This window comes from Oryzias melastigma, linkage group LG4 (assembly GCF_002922805.2).
Source record: "Oryzias melastigma strain HK-1 linkage group LG4, ASM292280v2, whole genome shotgun sequence".
NCBI lineage: Eukaryota > Metazoa > Chordata > Actinopteri > Beloniformes > Adrianichthyidae > Oryzias > Oryzias melastigma.
The window spans coordinates 30,247,252-30,262,876 of NC_050515.1; the positions used below are offsets into that span (position 1 = coordinate 30,247,252).

Genomic DNA, 15,625 nt, shown 5'->3' on the forward strand with positions numbered 1-15,625 from the left:
GTTTTCTATTTAGTACTGTATTGGGAACATGAAGAATGTATCTGTTTCTCTATGATAGTTTAGAAAATGATCATTACATGAAATATTCATTTTTAATTTGTATTTTTTTCCTTTATTTTACTTTGAAAAACGAATGATACATGGATCCAGTTATGGCGTCAGTATTATAGAAAAGTGGCCAATCACACGCAGGTTGCCATTTTGTTTTTTGTTTACACTGCAGAACTACAGGAGTGCTGATGGAAGCAGAACTGTTCCACGTCCACTGCATGCGTGGAGTCTGATTTACGCTTGTGGGAGAGTTTTTACTCCTGCAGTAGATGGTGAAGAGAGTCTTTGAATGATCTCATGAACCCAGACATGGAGATGGAAATACTGATCCTTTTGTAGAAATAAAAAATCCTGATCTTTAAACACATGTTATGCATTGGAAGTGAAATACAGTCAGTGCTTCCATGTAGCGATGAGGCTAAAGACTATAGGCAGTAGCTCCTCCCACACACACTGGGAGCATGAAGTTTCTGAACACATTTCTGGATAAGAGTACAGTGGCCGACTCACCACCTGACAGAACATCGCTAGCTTTAAGTGGGCTCTTTAGTGTGGTCTACCTTGACTTCTTATTGTCTTTGCAGGGCCAGCTGTCTCACAGCATCCAGTCTGCTGTCGGCTCCCGTGGAGTGGCTCACTCTTTTACCTCCTCCCAGCTGCAGAACGCGGTGGCGGCGGCGGCAGCACTGGGCAGCAGGTCAGATAAGCATGTGTCTGCCCGCTCACTTCAGCAGGGAGCAAAGGTCAGCACTGGCAGCAGTGGGAACCAGGGCAATGTGGTGGCCTGGAGGAAGCAGAGCAGTGGAAACTCTGGTATGTATGCTAGATGAGAGGAATGCGTTGTAGGGCTGGGTTGATAAAATCGATTTGAATTGATTTAAGCTTGATAGATCAATAATCAATTCATAAAAATATAGATTGTTTTGGCACATAAACGCAAGTTTGCTAGCTTAATGCTAACGTTTAATGGAATTTCCCATAGGACGGCTAATGCTAACACTCAGTTGACCTAAATATACATTTCTGACTAAATGATCATCTTTATAAACTCACAGACACGAATTTTACAAACTTTTTTTAAGGAAATATTTTTTTAAGTAACCATTTCTGGACTAAAACAGTTTTTTGCTCATACTGTCTTTTTCTGGAATAAGATGTAATGCTATAGTGCGATCGCCACCTAGTGGCCAAACTGAAACGTCCTCCAGGAGAAGCAGAACAATGTTTCCAATAGGGTTCCCACGATTAGTCGACTATTGAAATAACCGACGACTAATTCAATATTCGATTAGCCGTTACTTTGTATTATCTGGAGGCAGAGTGTAGTAAAGTTGAACAAAGTTGTCATTGTTCAGCACCAAAAATTGACTTTTTTTAATTTGAGTCAGTGAGACCAAAACTTTCTCTTTAGTGAAAAATACTTTCTTGTTTCAGATGCTGACCTCATTAGAGAGAACAGGAATATACTTTCAATCAAACTCATTCTGACAGGTGACCTTTGACCCTATAGACCCTTTATGTTTAACTGTTACGTCATCTCAAGGGGTGGGGCACCTGTCAAAACAAGTTAGATGGAAGGTATCTTCCTTATCTCTCTCATTTGATTCCATCTTGTTTTAATCCCAGAATCTAATGAAGGACAGACGATTCCTTAAATCAACCGTCATCTTAATTGTGTTTGTCTGCTGACAGGTGTGACCATGGCCTACGTCAACCCCAGCCTGTCTGCTCATAAAACCTCCTCTGCAGTTGAACGTCAGCGGGAATATCTGCTGGACATGATTCCATCGCGTTCCATCTCCCAAGCTGCAAACACGTGGAAATAGTGGAATCCTCTCCCGATGGACATCAGGACTTTTAGCCCTCTTGATATCATGAAGAGCCATTCTCATCCTTCTCAAGTTTCTGGTGGACTCTGGGTAGTGTTGAACTCTTTCCCTGCTTGGATGGAGATGCTCTTGCCTTTCTTTCTTAGCTTCTTTTGCTACCTTCTTCCTATTTTGGATTCTTTCCAAATTGGAGTTTTGCTGTAACAGCTTCTGGGATATAGAGACTAAAGATGACAGTCTAAAGATTTGGGGTACCTTTGGGGGGGCTGGGGTGACATTAGTGGGTATAGTTTCACTTAATACTCAAGTGATTTAGCCTCTCTCCCCAACTGCTTTTTCAAGTTGCCACAAAATTGCGATCTCCTCTGCCTCTGTCCTTGGGCGGAACCGAGTCTTTGCTACTGCGTACAGGATGACAGGATCTCAGCCTCCCAAACGTCCCTCTGCAGCCTGAGGCAGTGAGACTCGGGACCTAACTGACTTGATGTGTGGACCTCATCGCAGAGTCGGTTGAACTCTGAACACCATCCATAACAGGAACTGCTTCAACTTTGCAGAAATAAAAAAAAAGAAAACGGACAAGGAAACAGAAATGGAGAGACGGTCTGGCCTCTCCAGCTCGGTGTATATTGGAGAGAAGTCGAGTGTGTTTGATGATTTTGTATGGTTGAATGTTTGGATGTGGTCTTTTCATCTGTGAGTCATATACTGTGTTTGAAATGTCGTGCTCCTTGACACTTTGGAAGAGGCCTCTTTTAAGGTCTAATGTTACCGTTAAGGTGGTTTTACATCTGCTGGGTTCTGTGGTGGCCGATTTTATTTCTTTTATTATTATTTTTTGTTAAGATGAAGAAAAAAGTCAAAGGTTTCACTGACTTGAGTGAGGGCACAAAGCAGCATTTAGAGTGTTTTGTACCCCGCCTCCGCCCTACTGGAGCTGGGATAGGCTCCAGCAGCCCTGTGACCCCCAAAAGGGACCGAGCAGGTTTGGATAGAGGACGGAGGCATAATTGTGAAACAAACTTTCCAAAGAACCCTTGGAGCCCAAACAGAAGGTCGTAGTTTTTCTGGAGCCCTCTCAAACCTGAGTGGGTGTGAGGAATGCCTCCTGTTGGACACTGCTTTGCTTCATGTCGTCGGTTGTGGTGCTTTTTTTTTTTCTTTTATAAACAAATGGTCTAAATTTATTTATAGGGTAAGTAGAGATGTGTGCGTATGCCCTGCTTTTGAATGGATGTTCACTTTAAAGGTTGTGTCTGCTGCATGGAGAGAGTTTGAGAATGTAGTTATGCAAACGGCAGACAAGATGATTCATTCATCTCTATTGTAAAGATTTCTATGTCTCGATCAGGTTGATTTGGCCGTCCAGTCAAGTCATAGTGGCGATTAACTACAGAAATACAAAACAGCCAAACGTTCCTCCCATAGATGACAGACTATGGAAGTCGTGTTTGGAGTTCACTCAGACGTGATCAGATGCTTAAAATCCAATGCAGAAATGAGTCATGTTTTTTTGTAAATGATAAATGACCAAAACCGACAAACGGCCGACAGTCTGTGCAGGCGGCATGCTCCTGTACAATGTTTGACTTGACATTGGCAGTAATTGAAGACCCAGTTGATTTGAGTTTTAAATCTCTGTAACGACACAGATGTAGAGATATTTCACATTCCCAATGGGTAATATAAAAGCAACCTTTCTCTTTAGAAACAAACGGCAGCGGTTCGGATGAGCTGTCTCTCTGCCCTGCTAAATGGAACTGCTGTCCTGAATCCTCTCAGCAACATTAGCATTCCATTCATTTGGGGTCAGTGTGCTGCTTCAGTGCAGACGCACAACAGTGTATGAAAAATCATTGTTTGGGGGATTTTGTTTTCTTTATCGAAATAATAAAACTAATTTTAACATGTCTTTAACAGTTTCACTGATTTTTATTTGAACATGTTTTTGTGTACAGTAAAATAAATCTTTTTTTGTGATTCCTTTAATATTCTCACTTTAAGTGACTTAGTAATTCTAAAAACACTCCCAGGGTTAAAATAATTGTTTTGGGTCAAATCAGGATCAGCTTAAAGTGAACGAAAAAACAGATTGAGAACTTGAAAAATAGACATTGTACCTGAATTTTTTTTTTTAATTTAAAAACAAGACATTATAAATTTGAAAAAAATAATGTTTTAAAATGTGGGGAAAAAACTGAAAACTTGAAATAAATCTTAAAAATTGGAAAACATTTTTTTTAATATTAAAAAATTAAAATTGGGCTTCAAAAGCTCGAAAATCAGAATTGAAATTGTAAACTGAGGACTGAAAATGAAGATTCAGAAAAGACAGAAAAAAAGTTGAAAATTCAAAAAAGCAGCTGTTATGAATGGATACATTATTTTTCAATTGATCATTTTTACTTTTATAGTTTTTTCATTCGTTTTCAATATTTTTTTATTTTATTTATTTAATTTATTTAGTTTTCTTTTTTCAATTTTTAATTTTTTTTTTCAAAGCAAAACAATTTTTTTTCCATTTACAATGTCTATTTTTTAAGTTTTCAATTTGTTTTTCGTTCACCTGAAGCTGATCCTGATTTAATCCCATAAAGTTTCCCCAAAATGTATTTAAAAAGTACTTGCTTAAAAAGTATCTATGCACAAAGTTGTTGCTCCGTCTGTTAAAGGTCACTAGAGACCATGACGTAACTTGACATATAGTAATGAATAAAAAAACTTATCAAAACGAAACTTGTTTTCATCAGAACCATTTAAAACATATAACAGGTCTGGACAAAAATCCTGTTAAACCATACCTGCAATCTCTGCTCCTGTAAAGCAGAATAAAGACACCTGTGAACGAGCATTGTGGTCTCCTCAAACAAAACTTGAAGGGTGGCTTCTTTAACCCTTTAACACCGGAGCTCCAGTGTTTGTGTTCTTTGATTTACTGTAACTTCAGCCGTTCACACGATCATTTCTACTCAAATGATCATGTGAACGGTTGAAAACTTACAATAAGTTAGAAATTTTGTGTTTAAGCGCCACTGCAGAGGATTTAGATCACTTGCGTGTCACCTGTGCTGTGTGTGTAAGGTTAAACAACACAAGTTAACAAAGAAACATGAACAGAACTGACTCACTTATTAGACACAAAAGGGAAACGTATATAGTGAGTGCTCAAACCACTGAAGACTCAATGAAAAGGACAAACTGTAACAACAAAAAATATTCTAACATTAAATCAATGAAATAAATGTAAACTAAATCTAACATACAGTTGTCCTCAAGAAATGTTTGAAAATAATTAGAAGTTTAAGCAAATGATAATTTACAGAAACAGTTCAACATTAATGAACTTAAACAACAAAAGACATAAATATGTGGTGTACACATTTAGTAGTGTGATAGTGGTAGTGTGACGGCAGCAGCCACCACAGGTACATTCACAGTGAACGGGATCCACGCGGTGGAGGCGGCTGGTTTCAATGTTAGGACATTGGAACAGACGCAACATGAAGTCCAGCAGCATGATTTGAGCGACGGGGCGAGAATTGAGCAGTGCTGCCAAAATTGAAATATCTGAAGTTTGACGTGTCGCCGCATCACATCAGCCGATTAGGAACTCAGCTTTGGGCGTTTTCAGTGACTCGATTAGCGGGTAGAATAATAACCCAGAGAGAGTATTTTTGCCCTGAACTTCCATCTTTTTCCTCCACCTGCTGCAGGCGGGAGGTTCATCCGCCTTCTTTAGGGCGAAGGCGGGATTCACTCTGGACAGATCGCCGGCTTTCTCTCCAACAGTGGAGCTCACTCGCTCGATATGCCAGCAGACAGAAAGGTGCTGAGGGTGCAGAGACTGCTGGCTCAGGCCTCAGTAGCTGCGTTTCCATTAACTGAAATGTCACAAATTGGATTTTCATAATAAATTCTCTTAATGGAAACACCAGAATTTTACTAACTTGAATTTATCGAAAAAAGTTTTTGCGCTCAGAGGAGGTGTTTTTTGGGTCTTATGGAAATTGACATTTTTTGCAAAACTATAATTAAAACTATTTTTTTCTAATTAAATTTGCATCTTGTTTGGAAGTGTCTGCTCCGTGCGCCGCAGCGGGCGCCACGAGAGATCCCACATCGTCACAGATCATTATAAGCTGCGTATCATATGGAATCGTGCAGCTCCTCCGTAAAATCCCCAACAAAGGTTTCCTCCTCACTTCATCTGTAGCTGCACTTTTGCAGCTTGAATAAGACGCAGACGTCTCCTTTGAGGATGAGCGCGAGCGTCGTGACAGACACTTAAACGGATCTTGTTGGTTTTCAAACAGAAAAAAGGGTCCAGTCGCTCACTTGCTATTTTCGGTTGTTTTTTTGATAGGTTTCTTATCTGTGACTGTCAATGGGCAAGCTGCGCTGCACGTGTGCCACACTACTGTGATGTCACCCAGATGCTCCCTTTTAGTGAATCAAATAAAAAAAAAATACAGTCTTTTCAAAATACCTAGAATTTCTATAAAGCTTTCTGCAAATGTGTAATGGAAACACAGCTAATGAGACATAAAAAAAGGAAAAAGATCTAATTTTATTTTTTCCCTACTCGGATTAATACGAGACAGAGAGTCTTCAAGCTCAGAAACACCGTGGAAGCGGCTGTCATACAGACACAGCCCCCTGTACCAGGAAAACCTTTAATAATAACCACATAAACCCAAACATGGAGACATGATTACTGATGTTTTTGTAGAGCTCTTCACAATAAATAAACCTGATTCCTCAACTCCATCTGAGTCTTCATACATTGTAAGAGAGACACCGTTCCATATAGCGATCATCCTTAAAACATTGGCTGGTAGCTCCTCCCACATGCGGTCGCAGCGTCAAACTTAAGAATACATTTTTGACAGGTGACGAGCAGTGGGTTACAGATTCAAGCAGCAGCAGAAGGGCTGATCTGATCCATAGCTTTAGTTTGGGAGTGGTTATGGGCTGGATGGTTTCATTCGTGTTTCATTCTCCTCCATATTTTTGTCATCTCCTTTTTTCTCTGGGAATTCCAGTTCAACCACTGAACTGGAGTCCTGGTTCCAAACCTACGCTCACAGGGACATCAACTGCTTGGAGGTGGTCTCATTTGACCTCATGTTCATGATTCTCTGTAATCTCTAAAGATAACTGTCCTCTGTCAGTGGTCTGTTGAATGGGAGATGTGTCCCCAGCAGAAAAAAATACTTGTGGGCCTTTAAAATACTGATGGAACACAACTTCTCTGACACTAATAGGAAGGAGCAGCTCAGCACATCATATCCCTTTGGCAGGGGTGTCAAACTCAATCGCACAGGGGGCCAAAATCCAAAACACACCTTAGGTCACAGACCGAACAGGATAAACATTTATTGAACACTCTAAAACTACATTTAAAAACTTTAAAACCGTAACTTTTTAACATAATCATGAACTAGATATGAAGCATTACCTGCAATAACGCTAGTGTGAATGCTGTAAACTGAGTTTGGTCACTGAAGATACTGAAATAATAGCTAAAAATGCTGAGGCTGATAGCTGAAGATGCTGAAGCTGATAGCTAAAAATGCTGAGGCTGATAGCTGAAGATGCTGAAGCTGATAGCCAGCTAAAATATGAGCTAAATGCCAAGTTTTCAAAAACTAAAAAAAAAAAATTAAGTTATCCAAAGCAGCTAGCATGTAGCTGAAAAAAGGGTTAGACTTCAAAATAGCCTAAAAAAATGAAGAAAAGAAATGGCCTAAATTAGCTACAACAGCTAGCATGTAGCTGAAATATGAGCCAAATTCCAAAATAGCCTAAAAAAAATCTTAGTAAATACCAAAATCGTCCAAAAAGTTAGCAGAATACCAAAAAATTAACTTTTTCACATAATTATGAATAATAAAAAGGCAGGAATATTATTCCAGAATAAATCAACTTAAACCTTAAATAACTTATATATTATTATAATATATTTTACTCTCCATAAAAATATATTTTGTCAAATTAGAAATGAGCACAAGATAACATCAGGCCATTAATAACGGTAAAATAAAATGATCTGGAGGGCCGGATAGAATTACGACTTTGACACATGCCCTATAGTCACTCTTGTATAGAATGAATGAATGAATGAATTAATGGATGAATTAATGAATGAATGAATATTTTTATTTAAGTGTCATGCACTCAGATGCCCAGCCCACATGGGCTTATATGACACTAATGAACAAAAATCAGGTAAGATGGCCATAACAAATAGTCATCAGTGAATACCATCAACATAAATACACACATTATCATAAATCAATTACAAATCAATTACAATCTTTCCGAGTACAGTGTGTCTTGTCTTAAATTCCACGCTTTCTCAATAAAGTTAACCACACAAAAGGTTTCATTTTTAAATAACCACTGCAAAATTTCTCCTTCACGCGACCAAAACAGGTCTGGGTTTTTCTGCTGTATCACATTATACAAATCAATTCTCACATCATTATACAATGGACAGTAAAACATAAAATGAAATTCATCTTCCACTAAACACAAATCACAGACTGTACACAACCTGTCCTCCTCTGGGACTCCTTTAAAGCGCCCCACTTCCACCTCTAGGGGCAGCACTCCTGCTCTGAGCTGAGCACACAGGGACCTCTGTCTTCTTTTTAAATTATATTTAACATATGGCTCAGTAGAGAAGCTTTCCATAAACTGTAAATAACTTCTTAGCTTTGGCTTTTGTAAGACATTAAGTTTCCATTGCTCTTTAAAATTTTGAAACAAAATATTTGTAATATACATAATCCGTGTAGATTGTTGAAAACAAATATCCTAAATTTACAACTGAAAATAGTTCAAGAACCTCTTTAGACCAGGGACATCTGTGTGCTCTGTCCCAGTTAAAAACTTTTCGTGTAAGTCTTTCCTCTGGTAGACTTACAAGGCGGTTCCACAGTCTGAGGACTTCTGCTCTTTGCCGAATCACACATGGCTCCCACCCCATGTCGCCCTCTATGGCAGCTCTGGTGGTAAATCTATGAACTCCCAGGAAGTATCTCAATGCTCGGGCGTGAACTTTATTACATTCTGGGGCATCTTCAAACCCCCAAACTCCAGCAGCATAAAACAGAACGGACCCAACCATAGAATCATACAACTTAGTAAAAATGTTAAAACCTAACTCAGGACAAACCTTCATCTTATTAACTACAGCTCCAAGTGCCCTCCCAGCAGACTCTGATAACACCCTCCTGCCTTCTGAAAAAGTCATGTTTTCATGAAAAACAAAACCAAGATACTTATAGGTGACAGAATACATCAGTAATGTTGTTCCAAAATAAAACTGATAATCACTTTGACATACATAGGGTTTTCTAAAATGAACAATTTGTGTTTTATCACCATTAATTGAGAGTCTCCATTTAGTACACCAACTATTCATGATATCCAACATCTTCTGTAGTTTAGTTTCTTCCTCAGCAACCAAAACAATATCGTCAGCATACACATAGATATATATAGAAATATATTAAATATTTCAGTTTTTTATACTCTTGTCGACTAGTAATTCATAGACCAATCTATGATTTTTTGGGAATTTGTACTTATTAGGTAATAAACATTTTGGGTTGGGCTTGTTTGTACTAGTGTTATTTATTCCTTTCGAATTTCTATGTGAGTACAAAAAAAGTAAAGTAAAAACCAGTGAAGTGCCTTTTAAATTGGAGAATGAGCAAAGTAATTTCATTACGATTTTATCCAGTAACTAAAGTAAAGTTATCAATTATCCCCCAACACTGGGAAAGACTGATTAGTGTCATGACCCTGTAATTAGACCACGCCCTCTGGACCCTCTTAAGAAGAGAAATGACCGACCCGGTCTATCAGTCCACAAGTATCACTCCTCCAGTGTGCCCCATCCTGCACTGCCATGAAGCGGTGTCAGCCAGGACAGCCCTTAAGGACATCTTCATGACAGCAGTGTGGGAGTAGAACCTCCACCAACAAACATCGTAATCACGCTGCACCACTGGGTTCCTGAGGGCATCATTACATGTCACCTTAAGCCTCTGCATGCCACATACCCTGTAATTAGTCCGTAGGTGGGCGGGATGCAGAGCTGAGCAGTGAGATTTAAATAGAATCTTGATTGTGTCGGAACAAGAATAAAACCTGCATTCAAGAGCGTTAGCCTGAGCCTATAACACGCATGTGAAAGTCCTCGTCTGTCATTTTATTGTTAGTACTGGACTTGATGACAGATAGAGCTCAGTGTCTGTCAGGGCTGCAGGCTGTGGCTGCTGCTGTCAGCACTGATGTGTGTTCCTCCTGGTCATCTCTGCTTCCTGACCCCACTGACCGCTGTCAGCCGGACCAGCAGCCCACCAGCCGGTCTGCCGGATGCTGCTTTTCTGCCACTGCTTTCTGACTCCACTCTGTCTGTTCAACTCTCTGAACCACACATTGTGTACTGGGTCAACACCAGAACCCTCTTTGATCCGGGTTCTGGTTCACGAGCGAGCAAGCAGGCGCATGTCTTCAACTCTCCTCAACTCTTCGTCTTCTCAGAGTCATTTACAAGCGACTTTAACCACAAAGCTGCTGCAAAACAGTAGTAATCCTGCAACAAGGAGAGTTGACCATGGCACGAGGAAAAATCTGGAAGTCGACTCGACGGAGCTTAAAGCTAAGCTAACTCCACTGCTTCTTATGAATGCTAACATATCAAGACTCATGGAGGTTGATGCTAAGCTATCGCCGCTGCTACAACATGGAAGATTTCTGACCGGATAAGGCACGAAACGATCAACAAGATGACCGGCAAGATCTCCCGGGACTTCACTCAAGCGCAGGGCACGGCCCGGTGCAACCAACCTTTGCATGGAAGATAACGAGACCGTTATGTCTTAAGGGATTTCCTTGGATCTAAGTGAAGCTTCAGCATAATTTCAATAAGGAAGATTACATCTTCTAAAGCATACAGGTGTTCATCGTCACTCTTCACGTCATAACTGGTATACACTGGGAGCCAATAGCTGAAGTACTCACTTTTTCACAACCAATCACAATCAGACCGCTGCCTTTAAATACAGTAAACCTTTTGTTTTCTTCCACATTCCAGACATTGGGCCAGCCAATCGGAGTGTCCTGCTTAACCACCGTCAGCGTCTGGGCTCTGGGTCTCTTCGCCTGGTCCAAGTTCCTCCAGTTCGTCCACTCGTCTACTAATGCGGCCTGCTTCGTGCCGGGGGTTTCTTCACATGGCCCAAAGTCTTCATCATAAGCAAGATTGTTCCCCCAGAGTCCAACCGCCAAAAGAAATTCATGTGATTGAACCTCCCAATTAAATCTTCAATTCCACCACGAGTTCTCTCCTTATTGAAATACTGTTGAGGTCTGTCATCCGCTTCCTCGGAGAAAGAATACGGATAAACCAGCGATCCTGATCAGGTTTGTGAATCGAAAGCACAAGATAGCTCTGATGAAACAACGAAAACACCTGAAGGGTTTGGCTGTTTATCTAAATGATCACCCGTCGAAATATTATGCTGATCTAGCAAAACACGACTGTTACGGAAGAGAAAACAGATCTAAAGAACTTTGGGTGCAGAACTCCAGGATCTTTGTCAAACCACTCGGTCCACCAGACCTGAGAAGTGTGAGGTTACAGACGTCTGAGTTTTTTAGTTGAAGTAAAATAAGTGTGAAATTTCAAGAAAACGACACCTAGAATCTATCACTTCTGAACGTGAACTCTGACCTGATTTTAAGCTGACCTGCAGACAACTTGAGCTCAACTGACTTTATATCAGCTGAAGGACAGTCTGCAGTCAAAACATGTTCAGAAGGATTACTGCCTTAAACCTGTCGATAGACTTCCTAAACTGTGATGTGTCACTGATTCTGCACATATTCTTTTTTTTTTCCCCTTTCTTTCTCCTAAAGTGTGATTTATGACTGATCCTCTTTTGAAAACAATCTACACAGATTGTCTTTTTTAATGAGTATATTTTGTTTTTTTTTTAGCATTGACTAATGCAAATGACTTTTTCTTCCTGATGATAATTTATGATTATCATCTGGGAAGGTCATTTGCATTGACCGACTCTGGGGGTTTAGAATATATTCAGATGATTATTCATCATCTCTGCATACTCTGATACTCTGGATTTGGTTGGTGCAGGTGATTTTTTTTTAAGCGATGAATGCTAAATAAGGTCCTTCGTTCAAATTTGACTTGTGAAGATGTTTATGGTTGGAAAAGCTTTAGATTTCAGTAAAAATATAGTAAATATGACCCCCTAATGCAGCAAATTCAACAAATGACCATTTTAATTGATAGTCTCTCAAAACTCTGTTGACCATAATGTTGCAAGTGGAGCCATGAATTATGTAAGTATGAAAGGCAGCCGTATTCAAGTAAAGTGACAATATTTATTGAAAGCAGAGATATATTATATATTTTCCACTTTGTTGTTATGAGCCGAGATGAAATCCACACCAAAGGCAGCACCTCGCTGTGAACTCCTAACGCTGATGAAAAGATTTAAAAAAAAAAATAAAATCACAAAACTGCACGACATGCGCATGCTAAAACCAGTCAGCTGCCAAGCAGAAATTAAACAGACCTGGAAGTGACCCAAACAAAACTGATAAAAGGTTAAAAAACAGTCGGCTGTACTCCTGATGCAGACTAACTGGAGCAATGATCAAATAAGAATAGTATAAGGACAGCAGGTAGGAGTATGATGACCGGGGAACGCAAAACACAAAAAACAATCATCTGTTAAAATACCCAATTCTTTAAAATATCAAAAACAATAAAATACTGCATACTTGTGGTATCCAGCACCCCCCAGTCATTCACCCTGTAGGTCTGCCTTAAGATTCCACAGCCCTGTCATCAAATACATCATTTCAAAATATTTCAAAAGACAGTAAAAAAACGTGATTATCAAAAATAAAAAACACATTTACCAAATTTGCTCACAGCTGCCACACAAAAAGCGTCGGCCCAGCAGTCAACCGGCCACCCACGAGAATTGCACTGCTGGTTAGCCCCGCCCCTTCCTATTTAAAGGGTCTTAATGGCAGAGCCACACCCTACAGGTGTCACCTATCACAATAATCATTTGAAAATGAGCATATTAAGCATTTTATTAAAATATACTGTGATCATTGGGAGACTTGATAAACTTGTATTACGCAAACATTTGAAAATGATGCTGACTATCATTTGCATCAACTGCATAGAAAAATGATTAAAAATGTCTGTAGCCTAGATCACATGTGCCAAAGTCAAGGCCCGGGGGCCGGATCCGGCCCTCCGGGTAGTTCTATCCGACCCTCCAGATCATTTTATTTTCTGGCTGATGTTACTCACACGTATTTACGTGGACCAACACAGAAAGTGATGGGAGTTCATATTGGCCACATGTAACACATGAAGCCAAGATCACTGCGTTGGCCGCACACATTTTAAGTGTGTCCAGGTCTAGATTTTTTTGTTGGCCGCACGTATTTAAAATTAAAGTTAAAGTCCCATTAACTGTCACGCTCCTAAATGTGTAAATGTGTTCTCCACATTTGACCCATCCCCTGGTGGAGCCGTGAGGTGGAGAGACAGCCGCACTCATGAACCATTTGCTTGTTTAACCCTAACCACAACCATAACCCTAACCCTTTCCTCTGGGGCTGTGCAACTAAGAAAAAAGTTAAGCACTGGCCGCACGTTTTTAGAAAATTACGTTCCAATAGACACTTTCTTGTTATTAATGGCCCAATGTTACCTTGCGCTTATTTCTAACTTGTATAATTTTGAGCAAAAATATATTTTTCAGAGAGTAAAATATTGAAAATTATTTAAGGTTTAAGTTGATTTATTCTGGAATAATATTCCTGCCTTTTATTATTCATTGGACTAGTTTGGCATTTACTAAGATTTTTTAAGCTATTTTGAAGTTTAGTTATTTTTTCAGCTACATGTTAGCTGTTTTGGCTAACTAAAGTTTATTTTAGGCTAATTTGGCATTTAGCTAATAGTTTAGCTGGCTATTAGCTTTAGCTTTTTGAGCTATTACCTTCAGCATTTTCAGCTTTCAGCTTCAGCGTTTTTAGCTATGAATTTCAGCATCTTCAGCCATCAGCGTCAGTATTTTTAGCTATTACCTTCAGCATCTTCAGCTATCAGCACTAGCATCTTCAGCGGCCAAATTCAGCTTACAGCATTCACACTAGCATTATCACAGGTAATTCTATATATCTAGCTCATAATTATGGCCCGCAGCAGCAGTCTACTGACTGCAAGGACCTTATTGTTTTTGCATGAATATTCTATCTTTCTGCGCCTTTGAGCCAAAATTTCACTCCCGGCATATGAACAAAAAGTACTTCAAAGTACCCCAAAGTACCCCCCAAAGCGATAACTTCACAGCGAGCGTTTTCATTGACAACATGAATGGGCCGAAAATTGCTTATAGGGTAAAAAAAAACATTTTGAAATGCGGAAACGAAAGGTCCACGACCTACAGCTTGGCGGCCATTTTGTTTTTAAATCTGATATTTTGGGAATTATGAATGCGCTAAACGAACATTTTGTTAGTCTGATTCTCACTAAATTTGATTCACATGCTGCAAGCTGAATTCGACAATGACCCCTAAATTTTCGCTGACCTGTGACCTTGGGAAGTGGCCGCCATCTTGAATTTACAAAAAACGAGTTTTAATACCAGCTTGAAACAAAAATAACTCTTGGGAATTTTTATCAATTGCTTCCTAAAGCTTTGAGCATAATTGGAAAGGCACTGGCAAAAGAAATATGGTATTGGAAGCTGTAGATTTTGAACGGCGAGCGCATGGCGAGCTCGCAAATGTGGCGTAGTCTTAATGCACGCACATATTTCAATGCATTGCTATGAAAATATAATATGTAGATCCCAGGCTGACGCTTTACCAAGTATTATGACATAGAATATGAACATATAAGGAATGTGGGCGTGGTTAGCAAATAACCTCAGTTGCTAAGGAAATCCAAAAATGTACTTTTGCCGATTCTTGTGAAACTAAGGTCAATCTGTTCGGTGACCTGAAGCAAACAAAACATAAAATGGTTGCTATGGAGATAACACTAACAGAAAAACCGCCATTTTGAAAAAAGTGTATTTTTAATCAATTTCTCGCTTACATCTCAGACCAGCTATATGGAAAGACAGTGGGGGGATTTGGAGGAGGGGGGGGGGGGAGTGGTTGCTTAGCAAGTGAGCTTGTGTCAAAGGTGGGCCTCGAGGCCGGCGAGGGCGTGTAGGGGTGGGCAGCGAGGGCAGCGATTGTACGTATAGAAGGGCAGCAAGGGCATCCACGTTGCATATGGGCGGGCAGTGGGGGCGGTGATGGGCGACTGCGGGCCATCCAACGCCGCTCGCGGCAATAATAATATTAAAAGTTACGGTTTTAATGCATTAAAATGTCGTTTTAGAGTGTTCAATGTGTTCAGTGTTTATCCTGTTCAGCCCGCGACCTAAGATGTGTTTTAGATCTTGGCCCCTTGTGTGATTGAGTTTGACGCGCCCTGGTATAGATATTTGGAGTGCGTCAGGAAGTACCTACATTTTTAATCCAGACAAAACCACCAGCACTTCATACTTGGAGAGCCAAATCAGCTCCAATCCTGTGGAGATGCTCTTCAAATATCTGAGTGTATTCGCTGGAATCCTGGGATGGATGACAGAATGCTCTCAGCCAATCAGCTGACGCGCCGT

General features: G+C 40.0%; 1 protein-coding gene across 2 annotated transcripts in view; it reads left to right on the forward strand.

The window, feature by feature from the left end:
* The window catches only part of gatad2ab (GATA zinc finger domain containing 2Ab), a 37,370-nt gene extending 33,573 nt beyond the window's left edge, over positions 1-3,797 (forward strand). For both annotated transcript variants that reach the window (XM_024259088.2, XM_036211720.1), the window contains 2 exons: positions 636-864; positions 1,744-3,797. In XM_024259088.2, the coding sequence (XP_024114856.1) occupies positions 636-864; positions 1,744-1,877 (363 nt within the window). In that variant the 3' untranslated portion in view covers positions 1,878-3,797. The remainder of the gene's footprint in view (positions 1-635; positions 865-1,743) is intronic.
* Positions 3,798-15,625: the final 11,828 nt, after the last annotated feature.